The following is a 26,195-nucleotide window of genomic DNA, read 5'->3' on the forward strand; positions in this document are numbered from 1 at the left end:
GACTTAAATCCAGTTCCAGTCGTCTTAAACTCCTCATTACAAGTCTCTTATGTGACCTTAGATGATTCAGTTTCTCCATTTGCAAAACCAGAATTAGTATTCAAATCTCCTGCATAGTGTTCTTTGTCAATTTATTCAAAGATGCTATCACTACAAAGTAAGTATTTTTAAGTCTTTGGATACCACCATGGGAGGAATGAAGCTAAAGAAATAGGGGGAAGCTGCTTTTTACATAAACCAGCAGAATAATTTGAACAGTTAGTGGCCTCTACTGATAGAAGCCACAACTAGTGGCACCTTCAGCTCTTGGCTTCTTTGTTACTGGTGACTATTACTGTTCAGGGTGCGCAGTTCTCACCCAATACTGGCATCCTTCTCATTATGCTCTCGGTATTTAAATTAATGACTAGAGTATGGTCATTTTGGTTACCTTATTCTCAGATTTTATGTGAAATTATTCATTTTTTTTCTGTACTGTAGATATTGTCTTTCTGCCCAGAATGCCAAATCCTTGGACATCATTCTCATCAGCCTGTAAGGACGCTGTTTCCTATTTGTATGGTGAACAGCCTACGCTTAGAAATTCGGAAGATAATTCATGCTGTTGAGGACAGAGCTATTTTCTTTATGATGCTTATGATAATTTAAGTTCTGATCTGATAAAGAGATTCATACAGAATATATGCATATGGAGTATTAGCTGTATTCTTCCTCCCATCAGCACTACTTAGACTATGCAGGTGAAAATCCCAAAGCAGAGAGATCTCAGTTTCAGTGACTTTTACTTCTGCTGGGATTTTATTCAAAGATATTCCCTTTAATTTCTTTATGTCTCATCCTGGACTCTTTTTTCCAGATACATTTGAATCAACATGAATTTGCAAAATCATGACCCAGGAGGTAGACACTATAGTCTCAAATAGGAGTAAATTGAGTTTAGTTTACCTGTCACAAGTGCATCTCATTTCAAAGAACAGCATCCAACTGAGCTCTCATGGGACATGTAGCTCACCACTTACATAGTTTGAAATTGTGACTTCTGAAATCATAGAGCTTTTAGGTCAAGAACGCCAAAATATTTGAAGTCATGTAGATGCTACCCTTTTATGTTACCATCACTGCACAGGACTTTCTCACATCCCGTATCCCTATTTGGGCCGTGGCTGCCTAAGGAATGACACTCAAATGTCCGAAACAGGTGATTTTTCCAAGATGAAGCAAAAAGATAATACAGTGTTTAAAAACTCCCAAGAGTGGGAGTATAGGACTGCTCCATTGCTGTTTCTTCCTCAGCAACCTTGAACAAACCCAGTGTGTGTTCAGTTTCTGACCTTTGACGTGCAGATGATAACCCATCCTTATCTCAGCTCCGCGAGGCAGAGCACAGGGCCTGAAAATGCTTCAGCAGCCTTTCATTCGTAAAGACTGTGAAACAGCACAGTATTTACACTGCTTGAGTTTGCCTTATCTATTAACGTTGTAGCCTGCAGAGGCAGGCTTGGGCGCCGCGTCGAGATGCTATTTTAGGATCCTGTGCCCACTGACTTCTGTTAGGTAGTAACAGAAATGAAGTGATGTCACCGTGATGGCTATGGCTGGCTCTGTGCTCAGCCCAGAGGCCCCAAGGCCTGAGGCCGGCACATCTACCCCCGCGGTGGGGCTTGTAACCCGGTGTGACAGGACCAGGTGCCCCAGGTGTGTTTCACCTACCAGGAAAATGCCACCCACCACCTCCTCTGGGAGTGGAGCCCTCATAGAATCATAGAATTCTCTAGGTTGGAAGGGACCTTTAAGATCATCGAGCCAAATCATAAACCTAACACTGACAAAACCACCACAAAACCATGTCCCTAAGCACCACATCTACCCGTCTTTTAAATACCTCCAGGGATGGTCACTCAACCACTTCCCCTGTGGTAGCCTGTTCCAATGCTTGATAACCCTTTCTGTGAAGAAATTTTTCCTAATACCCATACTAAACCTCCCCTGGTACAACCTGAGGCCGTTTCCTCTTGTCCTATCACCTTTTACTTGGGAGAAGAGATGGACCCCCACCTCTCTACAACCTCCTTTCAGGTAGTTGTAGAGAGCGATAAGGTCTCCCCTCAGCCTCCTTTTTCCCTCAGCCGCTCCTCATAAGACTTGTTCTCCAGACCCCTCAGCAGCTCTGTTGCCCTTCTCCGGACACGTTCCAGCACCTCAATGTCTTTCTTGCAGTGAGGGGCCCAAAACTGAACCCAGTATTCAAGGTGCGGCCTCGCCGGTGCTGAGTACAGGGGGACAACCGCTTCCCTAGTCCTGCTGGCCACACTATTCCTGATATAGGCCAGGATGCTGTTGGCCTTCTTGGCCACCTGGGCACACTGCTGGCTCATACTCAGACGGCTGTCCACCAACACCCACAGGTCCTTTTCTGCCGGGCTGCAAGGGGTTGTTGTGACCCAAGTGCGCTGAAACTAACAGCAGGAGAGGCGGGACGCGGAGCGGAGCGGGGCTGGGCGGGCAGGAGAGCGCACCTAGGCCCGGCGGGGCTTTCCTGGCCCGCACGGCGAGGTACTTTCCGCCCGGGCACGGTTAACCTTTGCGTTACTCCCACTTGGCCCCAAGGGGTGGAAACTCCGCGCAGAAATTACTCGGGGAGGGCGATAGGAGTGATAAAAGGAGGGGAGGTATTTTTAGGTAACGTGAAGTAACCGGCGGCGGCCGGGTGGGGGGGATGAGGGGGTGCGCCGTGGGAGGGCGGTTTGCCGGCCCGCACCGGAGGCCGGTCGCGCTGCCGGCAGCGGGGCGGAGGGGCGCCCCGGGAGGGTACATGGGCGTGTTTCTGAGGTCGGGGGCAGCGACGGGGAGGGTGAGGAGGTGGCGGGCGTGAGAGTGGCAAGAGCGCCCGGTAGCGGCGACCGGCTTTACACGGACCCACAACTGCCGGCAGGGCGCGGGGCTGCTGACAGGGCCGCCCGCAGCGGCGGCCGAGGGGCGGCGGGGCAGGACGGGCGGCGCAGCGCCGTGCCCGCGGCCTTCGCCCGCCTCCCCGCGGCGGCCGCTGGCGCGGCCGGGGGGGGCAGCGGCGGTGCGAACAATGGGCGCCGGCAGCCGCCGAACAAAGGCGCGGGCGGGCGCAGTGACTTCACCGCCGGGCCCGCCCCCGCCCGCCCGCCCGCGGAACCTGCCCCGCTGCCGTCTCCTAGCAACCGAGCGCGGACCCGCCGGCCCCGCGCGCACCGACCGCGGCGGGGCCCGACGGCTCTGCGGGCGGCCTGGGCGGCCTCCCGGCCCCGCGGCGCGGAGAGGCGGCCACGGCGGCGGCGGGTCGGGACGGCGGCGGGCAGTGCCCACCTGGCGGCGCGGCGGCGGCGGCGGACGGGGGGCGGCAGACGGGGTGGGGGGAGGCGGGGACAGCTGCCGGGCGGTTGTTTCCCTGAGGGAGGTGCGGTGCCGCCGCCGCTCCCCGCGCGGTGCCAAGTGCTTCCCCGCGGCCGGGCAGGGCGGGCGGCGGGGCTCCCCTTGTGCGCCGGGCTGGAGGCGGATGGAGGGAGCCGCTCTCCGCTCTCGGCCGGGGCCCCGCCGCTGCCGCCGGGGGGCCGCCCCTCGCGGGGCGCGGGGGCGCGGCGGGCGCTGCCCCTGAGATGCAGCGGCCCGCGCCCGCCCCGCCGCCGCCGAGCGCCCTACCTGTGCCGGGCCCGCCGCCGCCCCTCCCCCGGCCCCGCCGCCGCCGCCGCCCCCGCGGGGGCCGGGACTGAACGCGCCGCGGCGCCGAGACGCGGCCCCGAGAAGAGGGCGAGGGAGCGGGAGCGGGAGCGGTGCCGCCCGCGGCGCATGATGTGGGTGCCGCTGCTGGCGTGCCTCACCGCGGGGATCGTCTCCGTGCCCAAGTGCCAGCGCGGCCCCGGACCCCTCCTGGGGGCGGCCCGGCTGCTGGCGGCCGTGCCGGGACTCTGCCAGCGCCGTAAGTTACCGGGTCCCCTCGGGCTGCTCGCCTGGTTGGGGTTGGGGTTGGGGTTGGGGTTGGTTTTCGCGCGGGGGCCGTGCCGGGGCAGAGGGCATGCCCAGGTTCAGCGGCAGCCCACCGGGGCACGGCCCTGACAGCTGGGGCCGCCCGGTGCCGCGGGCACACACCGCCCCGGCCGGCCGGGCGGAGCTGGCGGGCGGAGGGTACCTGCGGGGAGAGCCCGTCTGGAGCGGCCGGCCCCCGCCCGAACTTCACGCTCCTCGAGTAGCGCTAGTGCCAGCCCGTGGTTTGCCCGTCCCGGGGGCGTCCAGCCTCTACCGAGCCCTGGCAGCTCCCCGGGAGCCCGCGGGGAGTGTCGAGGTCCAGGGTGCGGCGGGGTCCTGAAGTGCCCGGTCACCCTCTGCAATCCTCCGAGAAGCGGCACACAGACACCCCGGTGGGTGACAGGCTACGGATGGACAGTTCTTAGGGATGAAAACACTGTTTTTTACATCGTCTATATGGCATATGGTGACAGGGTTTAAAAAATTGATAGACTTATGGAAAAATAGTTGTCTCTCTACCTTGGACTAACGTGTATCCTGACAGTTCCCTGCTAGCCGTGGTACTGGTGGTGGCAAAGGCTCTGGTAATTGTGGGCAACACCTCAAATCGTGGAAGGGCTTCCCAAAACCCCCTGGCATCAGTTCTGATGCATGCAGGCTGAGGGCAGTCTGTGCAAATGCACCTTAGATCGTACTGCAGTTGATCAGCCAGAGCTATCAGGTTAGTCAAGTATTTCATGAAGGATCTTATTTAACTAGTAGTGGTCAGAAAAGCAGATCAAGTTGTCAATCACCTTTCCCTTTTTTTTTTTTTTGTTTCCTTTGTGGAATAAATGGATATTCCAAGTTTAAGCCTGGAGTTAATTTAAAATGTTAACATGTAACCTCTAAAAATAAGATTTACAATGGGAACAATGTATTAGTCTTAAGTTCCTTATTGCATATGTGACAAATTCATGCCTAATTCACTGGGATTTGCCCAGTGCTATTAAAAACAATGGAATAATTTGTTAACTTTCATAGGATAATTTATTTTGCTTTTTTGGCTTCATATTTTGAATTCAAAACCAAACTAAATGTCAATAGGAAAAAATAAAATATAATATTATTAAATTTCTTATGAAACATGACATCTTGTGTTTAGTATCCCAGATTCTTTTTTGTGCAGTGTAATTGAGTTGAAAGGCTAATTGAAACTTTATGGAGAGGATAGTTCTGTGCCTGAGTGCAGTGCTGTACTTGCTCATGAGTGTAACTCCTGGGTGCACACCAGTGCAAATAATGCGTGAGAACAGAATGCCATCGGGGAAGATTGTGCATGAGACTTTTGGTCCAGAGGATGCTTGCTCTCTTCATTGTGCTCAATAGTGAAAATATACATGGATGATATGTCATGGGTTATGTGTTTATTGTAACAACAGCTCCCAGATTGGGCAGCGTGTTAACTCAGATAGACCTTGTTTTTTCCTCTTCATTTGAAACCTCTGCTAATTCATGAAAGCTGAAAGTCACACTGAATTCTTTCCTTCATACATAATCACTTTACAGGCTAGAGCCACAGTTGAAGCAAGAAGAGTGTTTTGTGTTGTTTTTCCGTGAATGAATGCATGAATTTTTTCATTATTATTATTATTATTAGTGTGTGCTTTTTCCTTTGGTTGTGATAGCTCTATCAGCCAGTGCAGCACCACCTGGATTCTTTGAACTTCTGTGGACTGCTCTGAGAGGGACTCTGGGCAGTAGCTCCATGCACAGCTATTTGGCAGTGCAGCTTTGTTGAAGCAGCCACTCCTTTTTGCTTCTGCCATGACAGTGCTGGGCATGGAGAATAGCATCATGCTGTTCCCGTGCCATCAGCGAGTTCAGTTTATTTATATGCAGAGTTGTCAGAACCTGTGTATCTCTTGCACTGAATCTCCAGTTCTAAAAGAGACTGGAATTAATATGAAATGTACATGGGACTCCAGTTTATTCATTCTTATTGGAGCACTTGTGGCTCTTCTGATTGAAAAATGGACCGTTTGATGCTACCTGAGGTATTTGTTCTGCAAACTGCAGTTTGAGATGTGAGTTATTGCTTGGGGATAAGTGAAGGTAGAATTTGACCCTGGATTTGGAGTTACGAGGAGCGCAAAAGGAAATCTCACAATACTGTAAAGTTGCAAGTCCCAAATTGAAGGTTCTGTAAGCTCAGATAAAAAGGTTAGTGTTGCCGCCTTCTACAAAGGGTGCCTTGTTCAGCAAGTTTCACCAAAGGAAATTTGCAGTTCACTAAGCCAACTAAAACAAATACCTGACATAAGAATGGAGCTAGTTCCATAGTGATTTATGCAGATCCCAAATTTATGTTTGAACGCTAAAACCCGACAAACTCCTAAAGATGTAAACCAGCGAACTGAGTAAATGCTGGGTTCTACAGCAAGAGCACGTGTATGCATTGTGTTAATCAGTTGTGTAAGTGCTCACTTCAGTGAGACACGCTTGCCTTGTTCAGAAACTGAGCTGTTGAAACTCTTTTAGTTTTTATCTGCTGTATAAGCACATGGAATATGTAGGGCTTAAATACTGAGGAATGACTGATTGGTCAAGGATAACAGAAGCCATTGGTACAAAACTCAGCAGTGTCTCAAAACCAGTTTTTACATATATTAAAGTTTGAAAACTAAGGTGTTCGGTGCTTTCAAAACTATCTAGGTAGTCATTCCTGTATGAAGCTCATGTAAGCAGGCTTTGCTTGTAATGTGCACACAGGGACAGAATGGCATGAAAATCTTTATCCCTAATTTAGGAGCTGGAGAACTGTCACACAACAGTTCTGTTACATAGTCGTGGTTGCCAAATCTCTTGACCTTTTAAAATTTGGTATTGTCAGTCTTTTTTAGAGTATCATTTGGAAAGACTGGTTAGGGGTTTTAGGCAAGTAGAGGATATGTGATCATAGCAGGGACAATTGTTAATGGATTTATCCCAATAAGCATGACTTCTGATGCTAAACATAATTCGTTGATGTTCCCTCATCTGAGTCTTTGGTGCTTTTCCAGTCTCGTTACATCAGATTCCTATGTGTGTTCCCTCTAGTTAGAAAGTTTCATAAATCATTACTGTGTCACTTCTTAAAGGAATAGACAAAGTCATTCAAACCACCCATGGAAGAACATTTTTGAAGAGAGGTGGTGCAGGTCTGTCCCTGGACACAAAAAAAAAGTCAAATAAATGGAACATCATGGTAGCTTTAACTGGTGTTTGTCTGTTGATTTCTCTTCTGTGCTTGCCCATTTCCTTTTGGGGCTCAGTGGAAGAAGCTGTATTGTATGGGATACTCAACAATGAGACAGTTCTGCTTTTCCTAAGGCTTAAAACAACCCAAGAAGAGAAAAATCCATTTTTAATTTCCTGAGTCTGCGTGGGTGGTCTGTTCCCTAGAGGTATTGGACCATCGTCGGGAAAGCCAACCTGGGTGTTTGAGAGAGCGCATGGTTGTAGGTTGCAGTTCTGAGGAATAGCAAAGGGGAGGTTTGCTTATCTGCAGATTGCCCAAGGAGCATATTATGCCAATGGTATGCATAAATTTCCTTTGCAGATTTTACGCTTATCATCATCTGTTGCAATTTCATGTCTCTTCAGGGGTTTTATATGGTAGGGTTGTTTTTTTTATTTTATGGTTCTTGCAAGTTGAATGATACTGGTGGTTGCCTGTATAGTATTTACAATATTTCCATGCTACAGGTGTTTAAGATGTGGCGAGACTGGGAAAAGAGAGAAGATGGGCAGTTCACCAACTAGAAGAGCAATAAGCAAATAAGCATATTCTTGGTGCTCTGGGAAGGTTGTCTCTATGTCATTTAGGATGTGCAGTTGCTGAAGGAAGTTGTGAAGGCAGCCTAAAGATTGCATAAAGCAGGAATACTCTGTATAGCAGCTTGAAGAGGCAGTAGCTTCTTTTCTGGTCCTTAAACTTCTGAGGGCTGGAACTGCAACAACTAAGTAAGCAGGAATCATACCCCATTAGTCAAGAGGCCGGAATGAATATATTTGATTTTCCATTAAAGTACAATCTAAGTTTAATTTACCTCCCCAGACTGACAGAACTATGTCAGAGTGTGAGCTTTATGGAAGCTTAAGGAAATCTTCATCAAATAAGCCCTCATCTGGTTGTATGTTCAACAAGAGGACATTAAAATGGCAAATTATAATCTCCTTTATACTTCACAAAGTGCATGAATGCTGGTAATATTTTTCAAGTCCCTAGAAAGAACTCATGATGACATGTCCACTTTAATCGTGTCTTGAATTTGGGACAATTTGTATCAGTTACTAATCTACAGTAGGAGGTATGAGAAGAGAAACAAAAGATTTTATATTTACAAATTGTGTAAGTTGACATGTGCTGCTGGTATTTATCAGGACTGTTTCAGAAAGTCAAATTCATTATTATTTTTGGGAGTAAGTCCTTAGAAGCTAGGGATCTCCCTTCTTTAGAATAGGCCTGACGTAAGAAACATTAGCATTATTGTACAAACAATATGTACACTACATACAGGAATTATTTTTTTTATTGCCAATATACATTTTAAAAACTGCATATAGCATACTCATACTTCTTTGGTTTTGGGACAGGTGTATCTTAGGCAGTGATTGGGATTTAATGAGTTCTGTCAGGGTAAGAAGGACAAGCAGAATGGCTTTGTTTCCTGAGCTTTAATATATTAATCACACTAAGATCGTATGTTAATATTTTCGAGAATCATATATGTGAACTTATGAATTCTTATGGCCTAGGTGTTTCTCTTGCTTCTTGTGTCCTCCTTTCCAGCAAAATCTGTCTTCAAAGCTCTTGTGCATATCCATTACTAATTGCTGACTTCTGCCTAACCAGTGGAAAGATGTAATACTTCTTTCTGATCTGCTTAAATAGGCATAATTTATGATGGACAAAATAGGATATGGTCTGTTATTCTTTCCTAAGCACTTGAACTTTATTAAAAGATAATTTTTTTTTCTTTTGGCAGTTTACATAAATGGACTTGGGCTATTTAGTTTAGCTTTTGGGAAGGAAGTAGGGCTCTAATGAATTAGTTCACTGTCCACTGTAATGGAACCTTTCTTCAAGAAGAAAAGTAAGCTTCTTGCCAGCCATTCAGGATTCCCCCTTGTTCTGGTGGCAGAACAAGAATAACCCCTTGAGCGAAATGTAAGTGTTTCAGGATGATTGGAATTTACAGCATTAGAAAGCTGCCAAAAAAGCAACTTTTAGCTGAGGCTATATTTGTTTGAATTGAAAAGTTTGCAAAGCTCATAATTGACTTTTTTCTTCGTATGTTTTTATGCTTCCCATGACTTCATTGTCATATGCCTGCGGTGACTTCTTCCTGCTATTACCCATGGTGACAGTATTGAGTCTGAAGTATTTATAATTATCAGAAGATACTAAGACAGAGATTTTAACTACAGTTATTGGAGGAGGAAAATTCTGTAGTTTCAGGCAGGTGGAATGATGTTCCTTGATGCTTGATTTTTATTTTTTTTCATGCCCCTTCTCTGCCCACTGACTTGGGAACTAAGTTGTTAGCAACAGTATTTCATTGGGTTCAAATCTCGAAACCTTAGGTATTTTTGGTATTTTGCTGTTGTTGTATCTGTGTTATGAATACAGCTGCATGATGTATGGTGGCATCACAAAAGTAGTCCAAGTGTGATTAAACCAGTAACTGCCCTTTCCAAAATAAATTCTGTTCCTTCTCGGTGTTCAAGGGAATTAGGCTAAGTGAATTCCACTTGTTCTACTGTACTTAAGAGTACAATTTATTTCCATTTCACCTCTTCAGGATGACAGGGGTTAGTATTGTGCTGAGGACAGCTTGCTTCTCTCAGATGGGAGCTTCTTGCTGGAAAGCTGAACCGAGATCCCTTGTGCAAACAGGACTCCCAGGAAATAAGAAGAGTTGAGACAATCTACACTCTGGCACAAATGATGCGAAATTACCTAAATAAAACTAATGACATCAGCAAGCATGATCTTCCAATCTAAGCAAAACCATTGGGTTGCATTTTGCTGTCAAAAATGCTGTGGCATTACTTCAGAGCATTAAACCAACCACTACGTGTTTGAAATCTAGACTTTGCATGTTTGAAGGCTGTCCTTTCCAGAGCCTTGAAGCTGCACCTGCAGACCGTACGCATGTGGGAATACTTATTTGCAGAAGCACAAGCAGAAGCTTGAATTCAAACAGTGTATGTGCACCAGTAGTTATAGTGAGTATGCGAGTCTGCATATTTTAGAGCCTGCGGTCATGTTTTGTGCAATCTTCGCCCCCAAATTAGAAAAAACTAACAGGCTTATATAAACCTAAAATGGAGTTTGGCCAATGTCTGTTCCTAGACAGGTATGTTGAGTTTGGGGGGTGGTTTTTTTGAATGTTTGTGAGCAATGCATGTATCTCATATTTGAGAAACTAATTTCTCAGTATTCTCTTAGAAGACCCTTGTGTTCTTCCATTTTTTATCTATATATTCAGAAAAACACTGTAGTTTAACTCACCTTTGAAGGACTCATAATTCAGCTGTTAATCTTCAAATGGGATCATAAGAGTCTTTTGTGCTGTTATCACACAGTTAATTCAAATATGACATCTGTTGCTGCATTCAAAGAGTATAAAAGTAAGAAAAATAATTTAGAAGAAAATCCCAAAAGTTTTTACCACATTCCATTTGCCTCAGGGCCAATAACTATGTTTAAAGATTGAAAACCCTATTGAAAAGCAAATTACTGAAATAAATGCCAAACACTTTGTATTCCAGAAGGCAATAACATTTTTAAAATAGCCCTGCTGAATAACTGCTCCTCCCAAACTTGTGCATTAAATATTAAAAGTCGTTGAAGAGTGGTTGCTATCCTCTCTGATACCAGTCTTAGCTTTTTCTTAATATTCTTGAGGTTTCTTATTGTGAATGTAAACTATGTATTATGTGTTCAACGTTTTGTTTAATCGTGACATGTCTTCTTAATATACACATGCACACAGTTTTTGGTTTTTGGTTTGTTTCAGGAAAAACTTCTGTAAAAGCACAGTTCGGTTATCATTTTGTGTTTAGAATTGGAGGACTGGTTCCATTAGGTTTTGAGCTTTGATGATTATGATCTGAAATACAGAGTAGGTTTGTTTCAACTCCCAATGTATGCAGAGAAAAGTAAGTGAATTGAGCTGTTTGCATTGCTATGGACTAAGAACCTGTGGATCAGGCGGTCTATGATGACACTGACACTCTATATGGAAGAAATAGCTCTGAGCTGTTGTCCATCCTCTGCGCTGCTTCTGGGTTTGTGAAGGAAAGCACAGCGGCAAGAAGCAAGAACTTGGAGAAGACTAGATATGTGATAGAAAGGTAGATTAGGGAGGCAACTGGGAGGTTGAGGGCCAGGTTTGAGGAGGTGGAGCTATATGAGATGGTGGGAGATACAGCTTGGACTTGTCTTTTCTTCAAAGCTGAACTTCTTAAGGAGGCCAAAAATAGTCATTTGTGTCTGCTTTATATTCATCATGACCTCATATTTAGGTAAAGACTTTATAATATTCAACAACCATTCTAGGTGGTTGATGTGTTACTTGCTTACTAATACACTAGAAAATAAATTAGCAATGAAATATGGCAGTAGGCGTTCCAGGCTTTGCTCAAGCAGCATGACTGTATACAAGCTGGCCAACTCCGAGGGAGATTCTAGCAGCTGGAAATGACTAGAATCTAATGATTCCCATGCCCATGTTCCCTCCTTGGAAACAAGGGAATTAACACAGCTCCGACCATCCTGAAGTTCCCTTTAAATCAAGGGATTTAATAAAAAATGATTTAAGCTCTCCAGTTCCATATGCTTTGCATTTTTCTTGGTGCAAAGCTGTGCAAACAGGACCATCAAACCTGTACCATAAAAGCTAATGGCTGTGGGAAATGAGTCTCTTCTAACGATATAATCAGAGTAAATTGTCCTGTATGTTTTTATTTTTGAGAGACAGAATATGTTGGTTTCAGAAACTAAATAGTCTTTGACTTATTGTTTGCAGGCGTAGATTATATCAACAAAATTTAACCATCTCCCGTAAAAGCAGGAAGTTTCATAGAAAGGAGAGGCTGCAAGTAAAGTTGGCCAAGGAACAAAAATTGCGTGTTGTGAAAAATTTCAAGGTTACATTGCTTGTTTTCATTCTGTATTGCAGCTTGGGAACAAAGTCAGTCTGGAGTAGTCAATAGCTCTGTCTCCCACAGTCAAGGTCATGTTTGAGGCTGTGGTTTGAATGTTGTGTTTGTGAGTCCTAACTGCTATACCAGTAGCTATTTTAGGTAGCACCTTTTCCAAAATGCTGCTACATGCATATTTCTGACGAAATTTAAAAATCCTCTAAATTTATATATATACATGAAAATCTTGAGTTTGTATGCATCTGTGTGAGGCTTCTGTTTTCTAAGCTTTCCTCCTGAATGATGTGCAATATTCATATAAGTGATGGAACTTTTCAGAGAGATGAGGCTAAGGAAGACACGTGTAGGCCCAGAAGGGTGTCAAGAGTATCTCCTTGAGGCCTGGGATCTGTATCATTCCCTAATTATGGAAGTGTCCAAAGTGTCCATACACTGCTTGGGAACTCCATCTCCATGTGCCATTACACACCAGGCATTTGCTGTCCTCCAGCATCAGCTACGACTGTCCTTTTCTGCCAGGGTTTTCCTAGTGCTGTCTTGGTGGAGGTCTCCCCCTTTTCCTCCTTGCCTTTTGCCTTTGCCTTGTTCAGCTGATACCCAGCATCAGTTCTCTTGAGTGTTGTCACTCATAGCTTGCACCATGTGCAAAGAAGGAGGATCTTGGTTATTTTTGCCGCATAGTTTGCAAAGGCACGAAGTCTCACACAATGAGGCAGACTGCTGCATTACTTTGCATTTTGATGGCTTTTTGAATTATTTGTGTAGGTCTCAGTAATGCCCCTCGTTCATAGGGTACTGTGGTCACACGGTAATGCAGATTAATTGGGGAACCCCAAAAATATCAGGGAGGTATTGGCAGAATTAGGAATGGGAGCCCATATCTTCCATCAGGACTCGTTCACTAGTGGTGCTTTTCACTGCTTTTATCCAGATGTGCACATATACTTCTTATTTATGTCTCGTTTATATCTCTTATCTCCTCTGAAACCACATGATAGTTTCTGTCTTCCAGTATATTCCATTTTTCTTTTTAGGAACACTTGGTTTTTTATTTATTTATTTTTTAAATAACTAGTACAAAAAGGTCAGGGGTATTTTTTGGTTTGAGGTTTTTCTTGTTTGTTTGCTTGGTTTTTCTAATGGAAGGGTGCTTTTAGCCACTTGCCGTGTTTACAGAAGTATTTTTCCTTTTACACACTTGCCAGGTTTACAGAAGTATTTTTCCAGGGCTCAGGATTTAACAGCGCCAGTCATGTTTTACACCTTTCTTTTATATGTCTTCTTTTTTTAAGAAAACACACGTGTCTCTGACATGCTGAGTTTTAGTCTACTGCTGCTTCTCTTGCTGGTAAACGATATTTGCAAATCCCTGTGCAGCTTAGCTCCTGTCTGAATAGTGAAACTAAAGTGGGCAACCATTAATAGAGAAGTGAAATCAATTAACAAATCCATGTAATAGAAAAAAGGGAGAGGGAAGAAAAGTTGTCTGGTATTTTTTCTCAAGTAATCTTAGGAATTTATTATAAAGCATAATAGAGGTACGGTATTCGAGTTGAAATCTCCATTTCCGGGCAAGGGTGAGTACCTCTTAAAGCTGATTTTGAGGCAGACCTTGTAACCCTCTTAGGAAAACTGGTGGTGACGGAGTGTTTTTAAAGCATGGCCTTGTGCACAAAGGGTAGAGAGAATTATTGCTTGTTTGGAAAAAAAGGGGGGAAAAAACCCTAATTCCAGGTTTTAGGATTGGCAGTTAAAGCACAGGCATTCATTTTTTCCTTGTAATCTGAGCAAGTAAGTGTCAGACACAATAATCATGGAAAAAAAATCCCCCTCTGTAGCATTTTTACAATGCTTTTCATTGTATCTGCACATTCAGCCAAAGTGAATTGGGAAGCTGTGTGTTAGCTGGGGCAGTTACTGGCTGTCCCCTCTGCAGGAGTCCCCTTGCTTGGCTCCCCAAGACAGAAAGGTGAAGGTAACTGCAGTGTACTGCATAAAAGCTGCAGCTTCCCTCAGTCGTGATGCCACACACGAGTTACTGAAGGTCACATTATCAGTGGAGAGGGACAGCCTGGCTGATTGCTGCCCTAGAACAAGACTGGATGCAGAATTTAAGGAAAATAAGCTCTGCAGAGGCTAGGTAATTTTGGATCTTCTTGCCTTAACTAGTGTTCAACAGTCTGAGGACCATGATCAGGGAGTGTAAGCTGCTAGTTATATTTTGGCTTTCTCTTTTAAGAAAGCAAATGGTACATCCTCCAAAAACAGCACAAACGTGTACCAACAATGAAGTTGATATAAATCCGAATTCTTGGCTGTACTTGAACAAAGTGCTGTCTGTTTGAAAACCTGTTTAACATCTCTTCTCAAACGTCAGTATGTGTTATTGTTATTCCATCTCTGAGATAAATACCCTGATTGTGATAAAGTTATTTTCATAATAGGGAGGCAGGATATGATTATAACATATATGATATTTGTCTTGCCTTGATCCCTCTTGTTCCTGAGAGTTTAGGCTTGCCACACCTGTGATCACTGTAAATAGCTGCAGTTGTTGGAGCACAGTTGTATTTTGTGGAGGAGGCTAGAAAAGTGCGGTTTAACCTGCTGCACTCACTTTTTATTATATGCATATGCCTGCGCAGTTCCCAGCACAAAATTTGGCCCTTGTTGAAAATACCTTTTGGCATACATCAGTTATAACTAAGCCAGTAGAAACTTGCCCTTAGCTTTGGCTGAACTGTAACTCAGTCTTGTCTGGACTCTGTTTTTGGTGAAGTGGCAGGAAAAATCTCAGTTCTTCTTCGAGCCAACTCATAAAAAAAATTTCTTGCTTTAGCATATGATTTTTAAAAGAAACTGAAAAGTTTATGCTAAATCAGTTACAGTTTTAGAGTAGGCTTGTAAGTAAATATTTGGTGAATGAAAGCATGTCCGTAAATGTTACTGTTTTAAGGGACTATGTACTTGGGACCTACAGTAGTGATGGAGCCAGAATGTGTTTTGGGCATTAATAAACCTTTTTCAAGTTTCTCTTTATTCCAAAAAAATCAACTTTTTGAGCCAGTGGTACCAAGCTTGTCAATTGCCAATCCATGACTTCATGTTGCGAAAATGGAGCTCTTGAGACTGGCGAGTTATCAGCAAAGAGATTTGCATCCAGCAATACTGTGTATCTCATTTGTTAAAGCATTTCGTCTGCCATGATCACATTGAAAACCCAAACTGGATTTCAAGATCTTTTCTTCTGCTTTAGCAGTTTATAGAGACAACCTCCTCCCCCTGCCAATGTTTTACCAGACAGGCTGTATTGAGAAACTAAATCAAGCTTCAATAGATTCAATAAGACAACCATACAGAAAAAAAAAAAAGAAAAAAAAAGGGACAATTATGTTTTCAGTCAGTTTTCCAATGCATCATAGACACATACTTTTCTTTTTTTAGCAAGTGCATATTACAATAGATGTTAAAGTTTTGTTACATGGTCAATGCCATTTGATTTGGGAAATGTTTGTTATGCAGATAGGATTATATGTTTTAGGAAAGGAGTTTCAGACATTAATGCAGGAAATTAATTAGGCCAATCTCATTATTTAGTTTACTTTAGTTTACTGATTATAGCGACCAGGAATTAATTTGACTTACTACTTATCTGTATAACAAGAAGCACAGATCTCTCATTTCTTTCTGTCAACTATTTATTCTTATCAGAACAGCTCAGTGTCTTACAGTGGATGTTAACTTGATTGGTAACTTCAAAGTTTATGTCATCTCCTCCCTGTTTTGGCCCATGGTGGTCTTTAGCCACTATTATGCTGCAAATCAGCAATTCATATCTTTCCTTGTCCTTTGACAGTTTTACTAAATCCATCACCTTACTCACTTTTTCTTATAATGCCTTTCATCTCTGCTGTCTTTGGTATCCAGTGGAAGATGGGAGCGATGTTTCCGTGCCAAGAACAATTACATTCCTTTTATTTTTTCTCCTTCAACAACTTTTCATCCTGTGTCTTTGCGCTTTACCAATACTGTCTAGAAAGGGTTCTGTGGCAAGTTCTGTAACCCTGCGCATGTCGGTACCTACCTGGAATCCTCATACTTGGTCTCCTCTCCTGCAGTAACTTTTTCTATGGCCTCCAGGTCTGCTCTTTCAGACTGCAGAACGTAAAGTGCTGTTGCCATCTTCTTATAAATGCAAAGAAGTTATATTGTTTCAATGCCGAATGAGCTTGCTCTCATTTCACATCCAAGTCAAACTTGCTGTGTTTGTTTTTATAACAAACAAACAAAAACCTTTTGGGATTTTGTCTTGTTCTTTTCTCCCTCCTTAGTGACTCCTCCTTTATTTATCCCTGCCCACCTCTCCCACCGTTTCATCAGTTTTCCCTCTGTTCCTGGGCTGCTTTTCAGCTTATTGTTTCTATTGTATCTGTAAGAGTTTCTCTCCCTTTCGTATACATTTCTTTTCTCACATCCCTGCATGGTAAAAATTGAAAACAGCCATTTATATGAAATAGAATATAGGTCTGACCTTTGAAATTAATGAAATTGCCAATAACCTATATATTACCAGTATAATTCTGCAGTTGTGTTGTATTAGGCTTTTCTATCTTGTTAATACTGATAATGGTATATCTGTTGTTGATACTAATAACTTGCAAGCTGTGATTAGTTCCTTGGATCATCAGTTATTCAAAGTGACCGGTTGAGGACTAGCTATTCACGTGATACGGGATCTCATCTTTGAATTCACAGCTGAAAGCAGTTAAAGACAAAATAGATACTTTAGTACATGTTTTCCTAAGATAGCTTTTCACTGTGAGAAGTTGTTCTCATTACTCTAAAAAGAGAGATGGTTTCGCTATTGCAGATTGGAAAGAAATAATCTGAGAGGCAGTACATGTAGCCAAAACTTTGGATGAAAACCAAACCTTCGAAGTGTTTTGGTATGATGATAGGCGCATTATCACTATGGACAAACTAACAGATGTAGCCTTTCCGGTATACAGTAACTAATTTTATTTTGTTTCTAGTATATTTTATAGTATGCCATGCTGAATATGCCACAAAGCGGTGTTGTTAAACAGCACTACTACTGTGCACTGAAGAGTCATATTGTGCACCTTCCGCGTAAGTCTCGGCAGGTGGCTTCTGTCTGGTGTAGAGGCACGCTGGTCCTCAAGAGACTTGGGCTGAACGTGCTGAAAAGATACGCTAATGCTGACATTCAGGTTGAGCTGACTGAGTCCCTTGAAAAGGCCATCTCTTCTTCTCAATTCCAACTGCCAGAGTTCCATAGCAAAGAGTAGCTATGACCTATAAAACGAAGGTGTGAAAAGGGTATAAAGGACTTTGCTGATAGACCTGTTAGGCACCATTTTTGCAGTTGTTAGAACAGAATGATGTGTCTTCAATCTGTGACACACTAATGTTGGATACATTTGTATTTGCTTCTGGAAAAACAAAAAGAAGTCTGCCTCTTCTGGGAAACTATTCATTCCAGAAAATGCAGAGGGGGAATATTTATAGAAGGTGAGAAAATATCTTGGGTTCCATGCAGAGTGAATAATGAATAACTCAGTCAAGTGTAAATGACTTAAAAGGAAAATGTCTATGAAAAGATAAGCTACCTGGTAAATTTTTTCTGTTAGGCAGTAAATCAGCAAGGTACATGCCAAAGATAAACTTTCACTTCAAAATTATTCTAAATCAGGATCTTAAAAATTTGGCCTTGAGAATGGAGTTTATTCAATCTGTACATATAGTTCTAAACTGTAGATAAAAAAAATGCTGCGAGTATTCCCTCACCGGGCTGCCTTTGTTCTGTTTTACTTCTGTTTGGATACGTTGTCATCACTTTTAATCTGGTGAAGTAATTTTTGAAATCTTGGTTTAAAATTAGGTATTTTACAATTCCCACATATCATCATAAATCACAAATGTTTGGTTTTATATTTCATTGCAGCGGAAAACAGATGTGCCACTTCAAATGCAGGAACATGCACAAAGTGTCTTGCTTTGGGTCCAGAGTGTGGATGGTGTGCTCAAGAGGTATGGCATTTTGCTTATTTACTTGTGACTGTATATTTTAGCTGCTTCTGATCTTTATAAAGATAAAAGACTTCTAAACTGTGAAAATTATGGTGAGAAATGGCAAGAAAGTCTTTAAATGGCCTCTGGAGACAGAACCTGAGAAATCATGTGAAATATATTTTGTTTCCAAAGGAGAAAATACAACCTTTTATTTGGAAAATTGCAGTAATTTTAAATAAAGTGAGAACTTTTTAATGCGTTCCATCTGCTTTGTAGACAGCTTTGGCAGACTTATAGTAACTTTGAGAGTTCAACAGTTTTTGGCTTCAAAAGCAAAATTACTTATCAGTAATTTATAATAAGTCCTCATTATATATCAGAGCATGTCTATACGTATATGCCTATTGCATTTAGCAATTTTACTAACAGTGGAGTTAACTTTGACTTCACCATATATTATGACCCTGTCACAAATGGAAAAAATGATACTTTTCTTATTTTGACACTTGAAACTATTAGTTCTGAGACTTACACAGAAGATAGACCTTAGGTAGCAAGAATTATTCTGAAATTGTTATTGCTTTGCGAACTGTAGGAGTACAGGAATTTCTGGGGTTGTTTGACAGAAAAAAACCAGTTGATTACATGATTCGAGTAAGGCTGGACCATTTTGAGTGCTTCAGAGGAGCAAGGTTTTTAAGAATATCACTGGCAATTACAAACTCATACGCTCTTGAAGGTCACATGCAAATTACCTGTAGTAGCTCTCATTAGCAGAGAAGGTAGATAAATTCCTAGGGTGTGCCTGGAAGAGATAAGGAGTGTAAGGCACCTGAGTAACTTTATCCAAGATACTGTGTCTTGGAATGATTAACTTAGTCTGAAACAAATATAAGGAAAAGTAATGCAGTAGAGACATGGAGGGCTTGTTTTCCAAGAGGAGCCTTAGAGCACGTGTAGATGGCACAATGGATTGCAATGTGGAGTGGTCCATTATTGTGGCCTGATGTCCTATCTTACAAAGAGAACAATTTTTTCCTGCTACGTCTGTATTTATCATGGAACAGCCCTTCTTAGCTTTCCAGTGCCATGGAGCTGCAGTAGGTCTCCTTCTAACTAGGCGCTCAGATTTGACCAGGTTTCACTTCTGCCCTTCTTCGCATGCTTCACTTCTGATGTCTATCCTGAGAGTTGTTCATGGAAGCCAGGGGTTTGTCAAACCCTCCTAGACCATGCTTTGATAGCCGGTTCACCTATGCACCCGTCCATGGTTGTAGAATGCAAACCTGTATTAATGCAGGTAGAAATTTTCCAGAGTAAAGTTACAGGAGCGGTTTTCAGCTTGGCATGCCTGCTTTGCTAAACAATGTTTTTAATGAGAAAATCATCCCAACACTTGAGATGCTTTGACGTCGTACCCACAGACAGCAAATGCAGAAAATGCTACGTATCTATCAGTCATTAGTGTTAGCAATGAGAGTAGCGAAGTTCTTTATACATTTAAAAATCTACCTTTTCGAAATGTATATGCATCAAAAAGGCTATATAAATTGCAGTAACCTAAAAAAGTTGTCTCTGCTGTCTACATTAAAGAAGGTTATGGAAAAAATATATCAGAGATAGACTACAAAAATGAGTTGGAACTTGGAAAGCAAGGTACATGACTGTTGAATCTCATTCTTCAGGGGCTTTCTCTGGTCTTTTCAGGGTCTTGAGGACTATTCTCTAATACACAGTTGGCTGTATGCACTTTATGATTGTTTATTTTCCCCATCTGCCTCTGAAATATCAAAGACTGTCCATTGTTTGGTCTCCAGCTGTGGCTGGGATGGACCAATGCTTTGAAAGAGTACAAAGGATCTTGTCTTTTTTTTTTCCTTGCATGATCGGGATCATGTTAATCATCAGATTTGTGGTCAGGAAGGAATTTTGCATTGGATCATGTTGGCACAATTTTGGCAGCTTTGCCCTTTCACTGCAACAAAGGATGTGCCGCTTCTGAGATCATCCGGCTACTAATCACTTTTCTGTTGTTAAAGGGGCTTTTTTATGTTGGTGGCATCTTAAACTGTCCAGTCTTGTACTACATAGTTTCCTCTTTCTGGGGATTGAAATTATATTGGATCTGGTCTAGGGTATGGAGTAAAACTTAAATATCTGTGATAGACAAATTCAGGTTAGATAAATCTAAAGCTGACTTCTGCTGCTTTAAATACTAGCTTTAAATTCTTTAAATTCTGTACTTTTTTTTTTTATTAAAGCAGCTTTAAATTCTGCTTTAAATACTAGCCTGAGTAACGTTAGTAGTGGATTTCTCTGAAAACTAACTTTCGTGGTATAACTAACTCATAGCATAGCACAGAACTTTTTTTAGTGACATAGTGACAGTACATGGTTTCCTTTTTCTCCAAAGTCAGCTTGTTCAGATTGTGCAAGATCCTCTTTCTCATACAAAAGTTTTGTCCTTTGTAGAAAAAAGTCATTGTGGCTCTTAGGTTTACGTTCTAATGTAAATATTTGTCATTGCACTTATTAAAAACATATGGCTTCCATGAACTCATTCTACAATTTATGCAATTATAGTAGCATAGTTTATTGTTTCAAAGTCTATTATTTTGTTTTTCTCTTTCCTTTGAAGATATTACAGTTGTTTTTTTCAGCTCAGATTGTTTTGTACTTTTTGTCTCTTATAAAACAGGATTTCATGGCCGATGCAACACAGAAAGGACGCTGTGACACTGTTTTCAACTTAATGAAAAGAGGCTGTCAATCAGATTTTGTGGAAAATCCCACAGTTCATGTTAAAATACCCAGTGACCATGAAACAAATACACAAGTGACACCAGGAAAAGTTTCAGTCCAGCTGCGTCCAGGTTGGGTTGTCTCTAACACATTGATATTATAGTCAATTTAAACTAAATAAAGTACTACTCAGTACAGATATTTTGTGAAGAAGCCACTGGAATAATTATTTTAAAGAATGGTGCTATAACTTTATATCATAGGACTACGATGATTCAAGTACGGTCTTCAGCAAGAAGTGTTTCTGTCAAACACAGCTGAAGGTCAGAATAATGCAAGTAGTAAATGGAAAAGAAAAAATGCAAGTAGTTAGTCTTTTCTGTTTTCTGTTGTGGTTTCTTTGTTCTTTTTCTTTAGCCACTTACACAAATAGTTTTCCCTTACATGCATATAAACTGTATTCCTTACTGAACGTAAATCGGGCTAGAATTCCTAAATTCATGATTTGATAAGCTTCTTAATTATTTGGTTACTTTTAAGTGCATTGACTAGACAAGTATGAAGACATCAAAGCCAATATATAAGAAAGGACTGGATTCCTAAAGGACACTTAGGTATATTCACTGCCTAACATTTCATTTATAAAATGTGAGACACTTGGCCCTGATAAAATCTGCAAGTCCTTTTATGGATCTGAGATTTTCTAGTACATCTCTATTTGCCCTCAACTGAACTTGAGTTAAATCAATGTATGTTCTCTGTCTCTAAAATAGCTGTAGCTAACAGCAGAAGTGGAAGGTGATACAAAGGGGTGTGGGGTATGTTTCCTATCATAAAATTTAACTTATTTCTTTCTTTTGCAAACTATAGTTGGAGAAAGAAATATGTCATTTAAGAGGGATCAGTCTTTGGTAGAAAAACTTAAAGTGAATAGGAAAAGTATCTTGCTGATCTTCACTGTATAAAAGAGAATTTTCTGTCAATTATAGGGGAAAAAGGAAGGGTCTGCATGGGTGTAAAACACAAAGGAACTCTGGTTTTCAGTCTTTATAATAATAAAACTGAGAAAGCAACATCAGCACTTCTCCTTTCCTCACTCTCTTTCCAAATAAATGACAGATACTCTGCTTTGCACTGAGAAATGGTCTCAGGAGCTGAGGTAGCTCTAGAAGTGGTTGTAATCACATTTACTTCCAAAGGCATACTGGATTCACAGAAAAGACTTAATTTTCTAAATTTTGGTTTAATGAACCTTTTTGCCAGCAAATAGTGAAATTAAATTTGGGGTTCTGTATGCTTTGTGGAAGTTCTTGCATCAGGGAGGCAGAAGAATGAAATTCTGAGGGCTCCAGAATAATAACTTTTGATATATAGGCATCCTGCCCTTATTTTATTCCCCAGGGAAATAAACAGATATACAGCTATAGTTGTGCCTCAAAACAGAAATTTGATACAGTATAATCATGCAGACAAAGATGTTTTTTGTTTTGATACTGTTTTTTTTTGTCATTGTTTACATATACCCAACTGTCAGGATTTACATGGGAAAAAATAAGAGCTGCACTCAGCAGCTTGCCATATGCAAACTGGAAACCTGCAAGGGTCATTTACAAAAAGTCATTCAATTTACACTGGCAAAGAGGAAACACATAAATTACAGCACACTGAAATTCTGGTTTTTTTGTGCAAGACCTGATACAGACAAATCCTGACATTTTCAGGTGGATTACGTTCAAAGGCCACTGGAAGAAAGTACTTCGCATGTTTAACTTTTCTGGGTCAGATCTTTGTTATGTGTACCTTAATTATGCTATCTAGCAATGTCATATGCATCAGTAAATGTCATTAACAGATAAGTCACATTTCAGGTGGGGTTTCTTTAGGGAATCTCTTTTTGTATGTGTTTGGATAGCTTTTATTGAAAACCTGCATAATTCTTCTATAATGTCTCCCTTCCTCCTGTCCTTTGCTGTATTGCATAATACTGAATTACATTCTGCCCTCATCATGGAAAGATCTTCCTCCCTCATTTCTTTGTGAGCTCACACTTTGAGTGACGTAGAATAAAGAACAATTTGAAGTCATGCATTACTGTACCTATGCTGCCCATACTCCAGTCACTTCACTCTTTTTGCTGGCTTTGCAGAGTATTTGGCAAGCAAAAATGTAGGGACTATTTTTAGTGGCTGCCAAAGCATTAACATTTTTATTACATATGAGAACGTGATGGGGTTCTGTAGGAGAGACAGACATTCATCATCCTGAAATAAAAGATGATTGTATACACCAAAAGATGGATTTTTTTAATATTAAAACCTGGGGTTTTTTTTAATATTTTGATCCTACTGAGTTTTTTCATCGAATCTTTGGAAATAGATTGGTATAAACTTGAAGCATAATTTACATGAGTTTTTCAGGCTGTGCTGTCTGTATGGTACACATGAAGTTTTCGACTCACATGACAAACTGTTTGCAGGATACACTATGCCGTTAATTTCAGAGTGTGCAGGTAGTTAGAAGAGACCTTAAAATTAAAAAATTGCTGAACAGAAAATTGATTCTGTTTTACCTTAAACCAGGACACACTTACATACTTAGAAGTGTCAACCTTGAAGTGACTGACCACAATTTGTATGCAGATCTGTGTCCTTAGTGAGTCATAACTGCTTTTGGTGTAGTGCCAAAGGGATTGCATAACCAGGAATTTAAAAGAAAATAGGGAGAAGGAAGAATTTTACAATAAATTGCACAGTGCTCTTGCAAGAAAAAAAAAACACAACAAGATGTTTTATAAAGAGACCCTTTATAGCTTATTTTTGAACGATGCTTCAAGGTTTCATTTGCTCTTGGGAGGTTTTCTTGTTTGTTTTTCTGTTTGCTGACACAAACAACTTTGTGCTGAGGTTGCTACAAAGATAAACATATTTTTAAGAGTGTCCATTCAAAAATAGTAAATAAACTGATTTGTTTCCTTTGAATCAGGAAGTGAAGCAAACTTTATGTTAAAAGTTCGTCCTCTAGAGAAATACCCTGTGGATCTTTATTATTTAGTTGATGTCTCAGCCTCTATGCACAACAATATAGAAAAACTAAACTCCGTTGGATTTGCTTTATCTAAAAAGATGGAGAATATTTCTCTTGATTTTCGACTTGGATTTGGATCCTATGTGGATAAAACTGTGTCACCCTATATCAGCATTCATCCAGGTAGAATCCATAACCAATGCAGGTACGTAGTCTTTGCATATCTACTCTACCACTGAAAAATTATTTAATTACACAAATATGCATTATGAATGTTTATTTTTAAACCTCTTCAGAACCTGTCTTTGTTTCATTATAACTTGATTCGCCAACAAAGTTCCTAAGAAAATGCTGACAATTATTATACAATGATTACTTATGAAATGTCTGGGGAGTGACTTCAGAAAAAATGTGCTGTATTTTCTTTAGCAAAACAAGCCAAACAACATGCTGCTTTTGCATATTTGACTATGTTCTGCACTCAATTTTATAGCGCACTGTTGTGTTCTTAGTTATTTTGGATATATGTTGCCTAGATTCATCACAAATCTTTGTACTTTCTGACCTAGGCCTTCTCTTCTGGTGTCTGGTTGTGTATGCATTAACTCTTTTCTTAAAACTATTTTTGTTGATGTGATGCAGTTTCTTTCAGCTCATTTAATGTACAAAAGCGATCCTCTGATCTAATTCCACAGTTGTAATACGAAGGAACTCCCATTTTAAATAAGAAAGGTGTTCTGGCTTGCATTTCCTTTTTCATACCATGTCTTTTATACCTTGCGTTCAACACTTACTTAAAGTGAGGGATCACTTCCAAAACCCTCCGGAGAACGATTATTCACAATAAATTCCGATCTGTATAAACCATAATACTTGGAAAAGTGAAGATTATCTGTTCATACCTTCTTGCTTGTTGTTATCTTTCCTGGGAATACATGATCCAAAGTTCTATGAAGTCCATAAGCATCTTTTTTTGATTTCAGCGGTTTTTGAATTGGGCACTAGTAGGGGAATTTATTAGATAGATATAAATGTTTATGTATACAGCAATCATCTAAACTGTCTATATAGCGAGTGGAGATTAATTAGCACTTCTAGGACACTATTCTTTTTGCCTAAAAGTAGACATCTGGAGAGGTATTAATCCTTACAGTGCCGGTTTCTCTTCATTGACTGCCAGCTGAGTTGGGGGCGGGCAGGTTGTAGTCTGGATGCCTACACTGTATGCAACAGAAGTGAGCTGAAACCTGCTCGGCATCTCTGAATCAGGGGAGCACTTCAGCTTCTGCCATAAATGGGTCGCAGAGCAACGACTTGTATAAGTGCTGTGGCATTAGCTTACTTATATCAAACTTCATGCTTTCTCCCTTATGCATGATTTCAAAAAGTATCATTTAGAACTAAGATGTTACTGAAAATGGAGTTTCCCGTCCTTTTAATCACCTGTCACTAATCTCAACATTAATTTCATGTACATTTACTTACTGCTAGTAGGTGTACGAAGTTAGATTTTATTTTAGTTTTGATCCAGTAGCCTGTGTATCGAGCTGTTAAAGAATCTTAATGTTGCAGTGCGATAACCCCTTCTCAGGATAATGAAAAGCAAAGCTGTACCGCTCCGTAGACATTCCAAAAGGGATCATATACTCTCAGAATTTTATGGGTTAATAGGGATGTGGTATTTACATCTCCTTCAAATGGAAAATATGGAATGTCTTAGATTTCTGTTTTGTTTTGTTTTTGTACAGTGATTATAATTTAGATTGTATGCCTCCTCACGGTTATATTCACGTGCTATCCCTGACTGACAATATAGCAGAATTCAAAAATGCAGTGAATAAACAAAAAATTTCTGGGAATATTGATACACCTGAAGGGGGTTTTGATGCAATGCTCCAAGCAGCTGTGTGCCAGGTAAGGAGCTTATTAACAAAACACTAAATAGAAGTTCAGACATGGATATATATGTATAGGTACAACGGCACTCAGTGTTACTGAATTCAAAATGTCAGTTCTAGGACTGATAATAGTAAGATTTCTTCCTCCTTTTGCATTATTTCCCCCTTAGCTATACATATCTGTTTCCTGTTGAAACTGAAAAAGATCATAAGGATATATTTTTCAGTATTGGTTAATGATGTCCTTCAAATTCTGGCTGTGACCAGCCTAACCAACATAGCATGGACGATGAAAGCAACTGCTTCTTGCTT

The 26,195-nt window shown here is 41.2% G+C and overlaps 1 protein-coding gene across 2 annotated transcripts in view; it reads left to right on the forward strand.

The window, feature by feature from the left end:
* Positions 1-2,476: 2,476 nt before the first annotated feature.
* The window catches only part of ITGB8 (integrin subunit beta 8), a 48,894-nt gene continuing 25,175 nt past the window's right edge, over positions 2,477-26,195 (forward strand). Inside the window, exons 1-5 of one of the 2 annotated variants that reach the window (XM_063324984.1) lie at positions 2,477-2,553; positions 18,152-18,237; positions 20,918-21,092; positions 23,944-24,190; positions 25,734-25,899. In XM_063324984.1, the coding sequence (XP_063181054.1) occupies positions 20,924-21,092; positions 23,944-24,190; positions 25,734-25,899 (582 nt within the window). In that variant the 5' untranslated portion in view covers positions 2,477-2,553; positions 18,152-18,237; positions 20,918-20,923. Of the gene's footprint in view, positions 2,554-3,659; positions 3,947-18,151; positions 18,238-20,917; positions 21,093-23,943; positions 24,191-25,733; positions 25,900-26,195 lie in introns of those variants that run through there. The other variant, XM_063324983.1, reaches the window with a different exon arrangement.

This window comes from Chroicocephalus ridibundus, chromosome 2, assembly GCF_963924245.1.
Source record: "Chroicocephalus ridibundus chromosome 2, bChrRid1.1, whole genome shotgun sequence".
Classification (NCBI taxonomy): domain Eukaryota; kingdom Metazoa; phylum Chordata; class Aves; order Charadriiformes; family Laridae; genus Chroicocephalus; species Chroicocephalus ridibundus.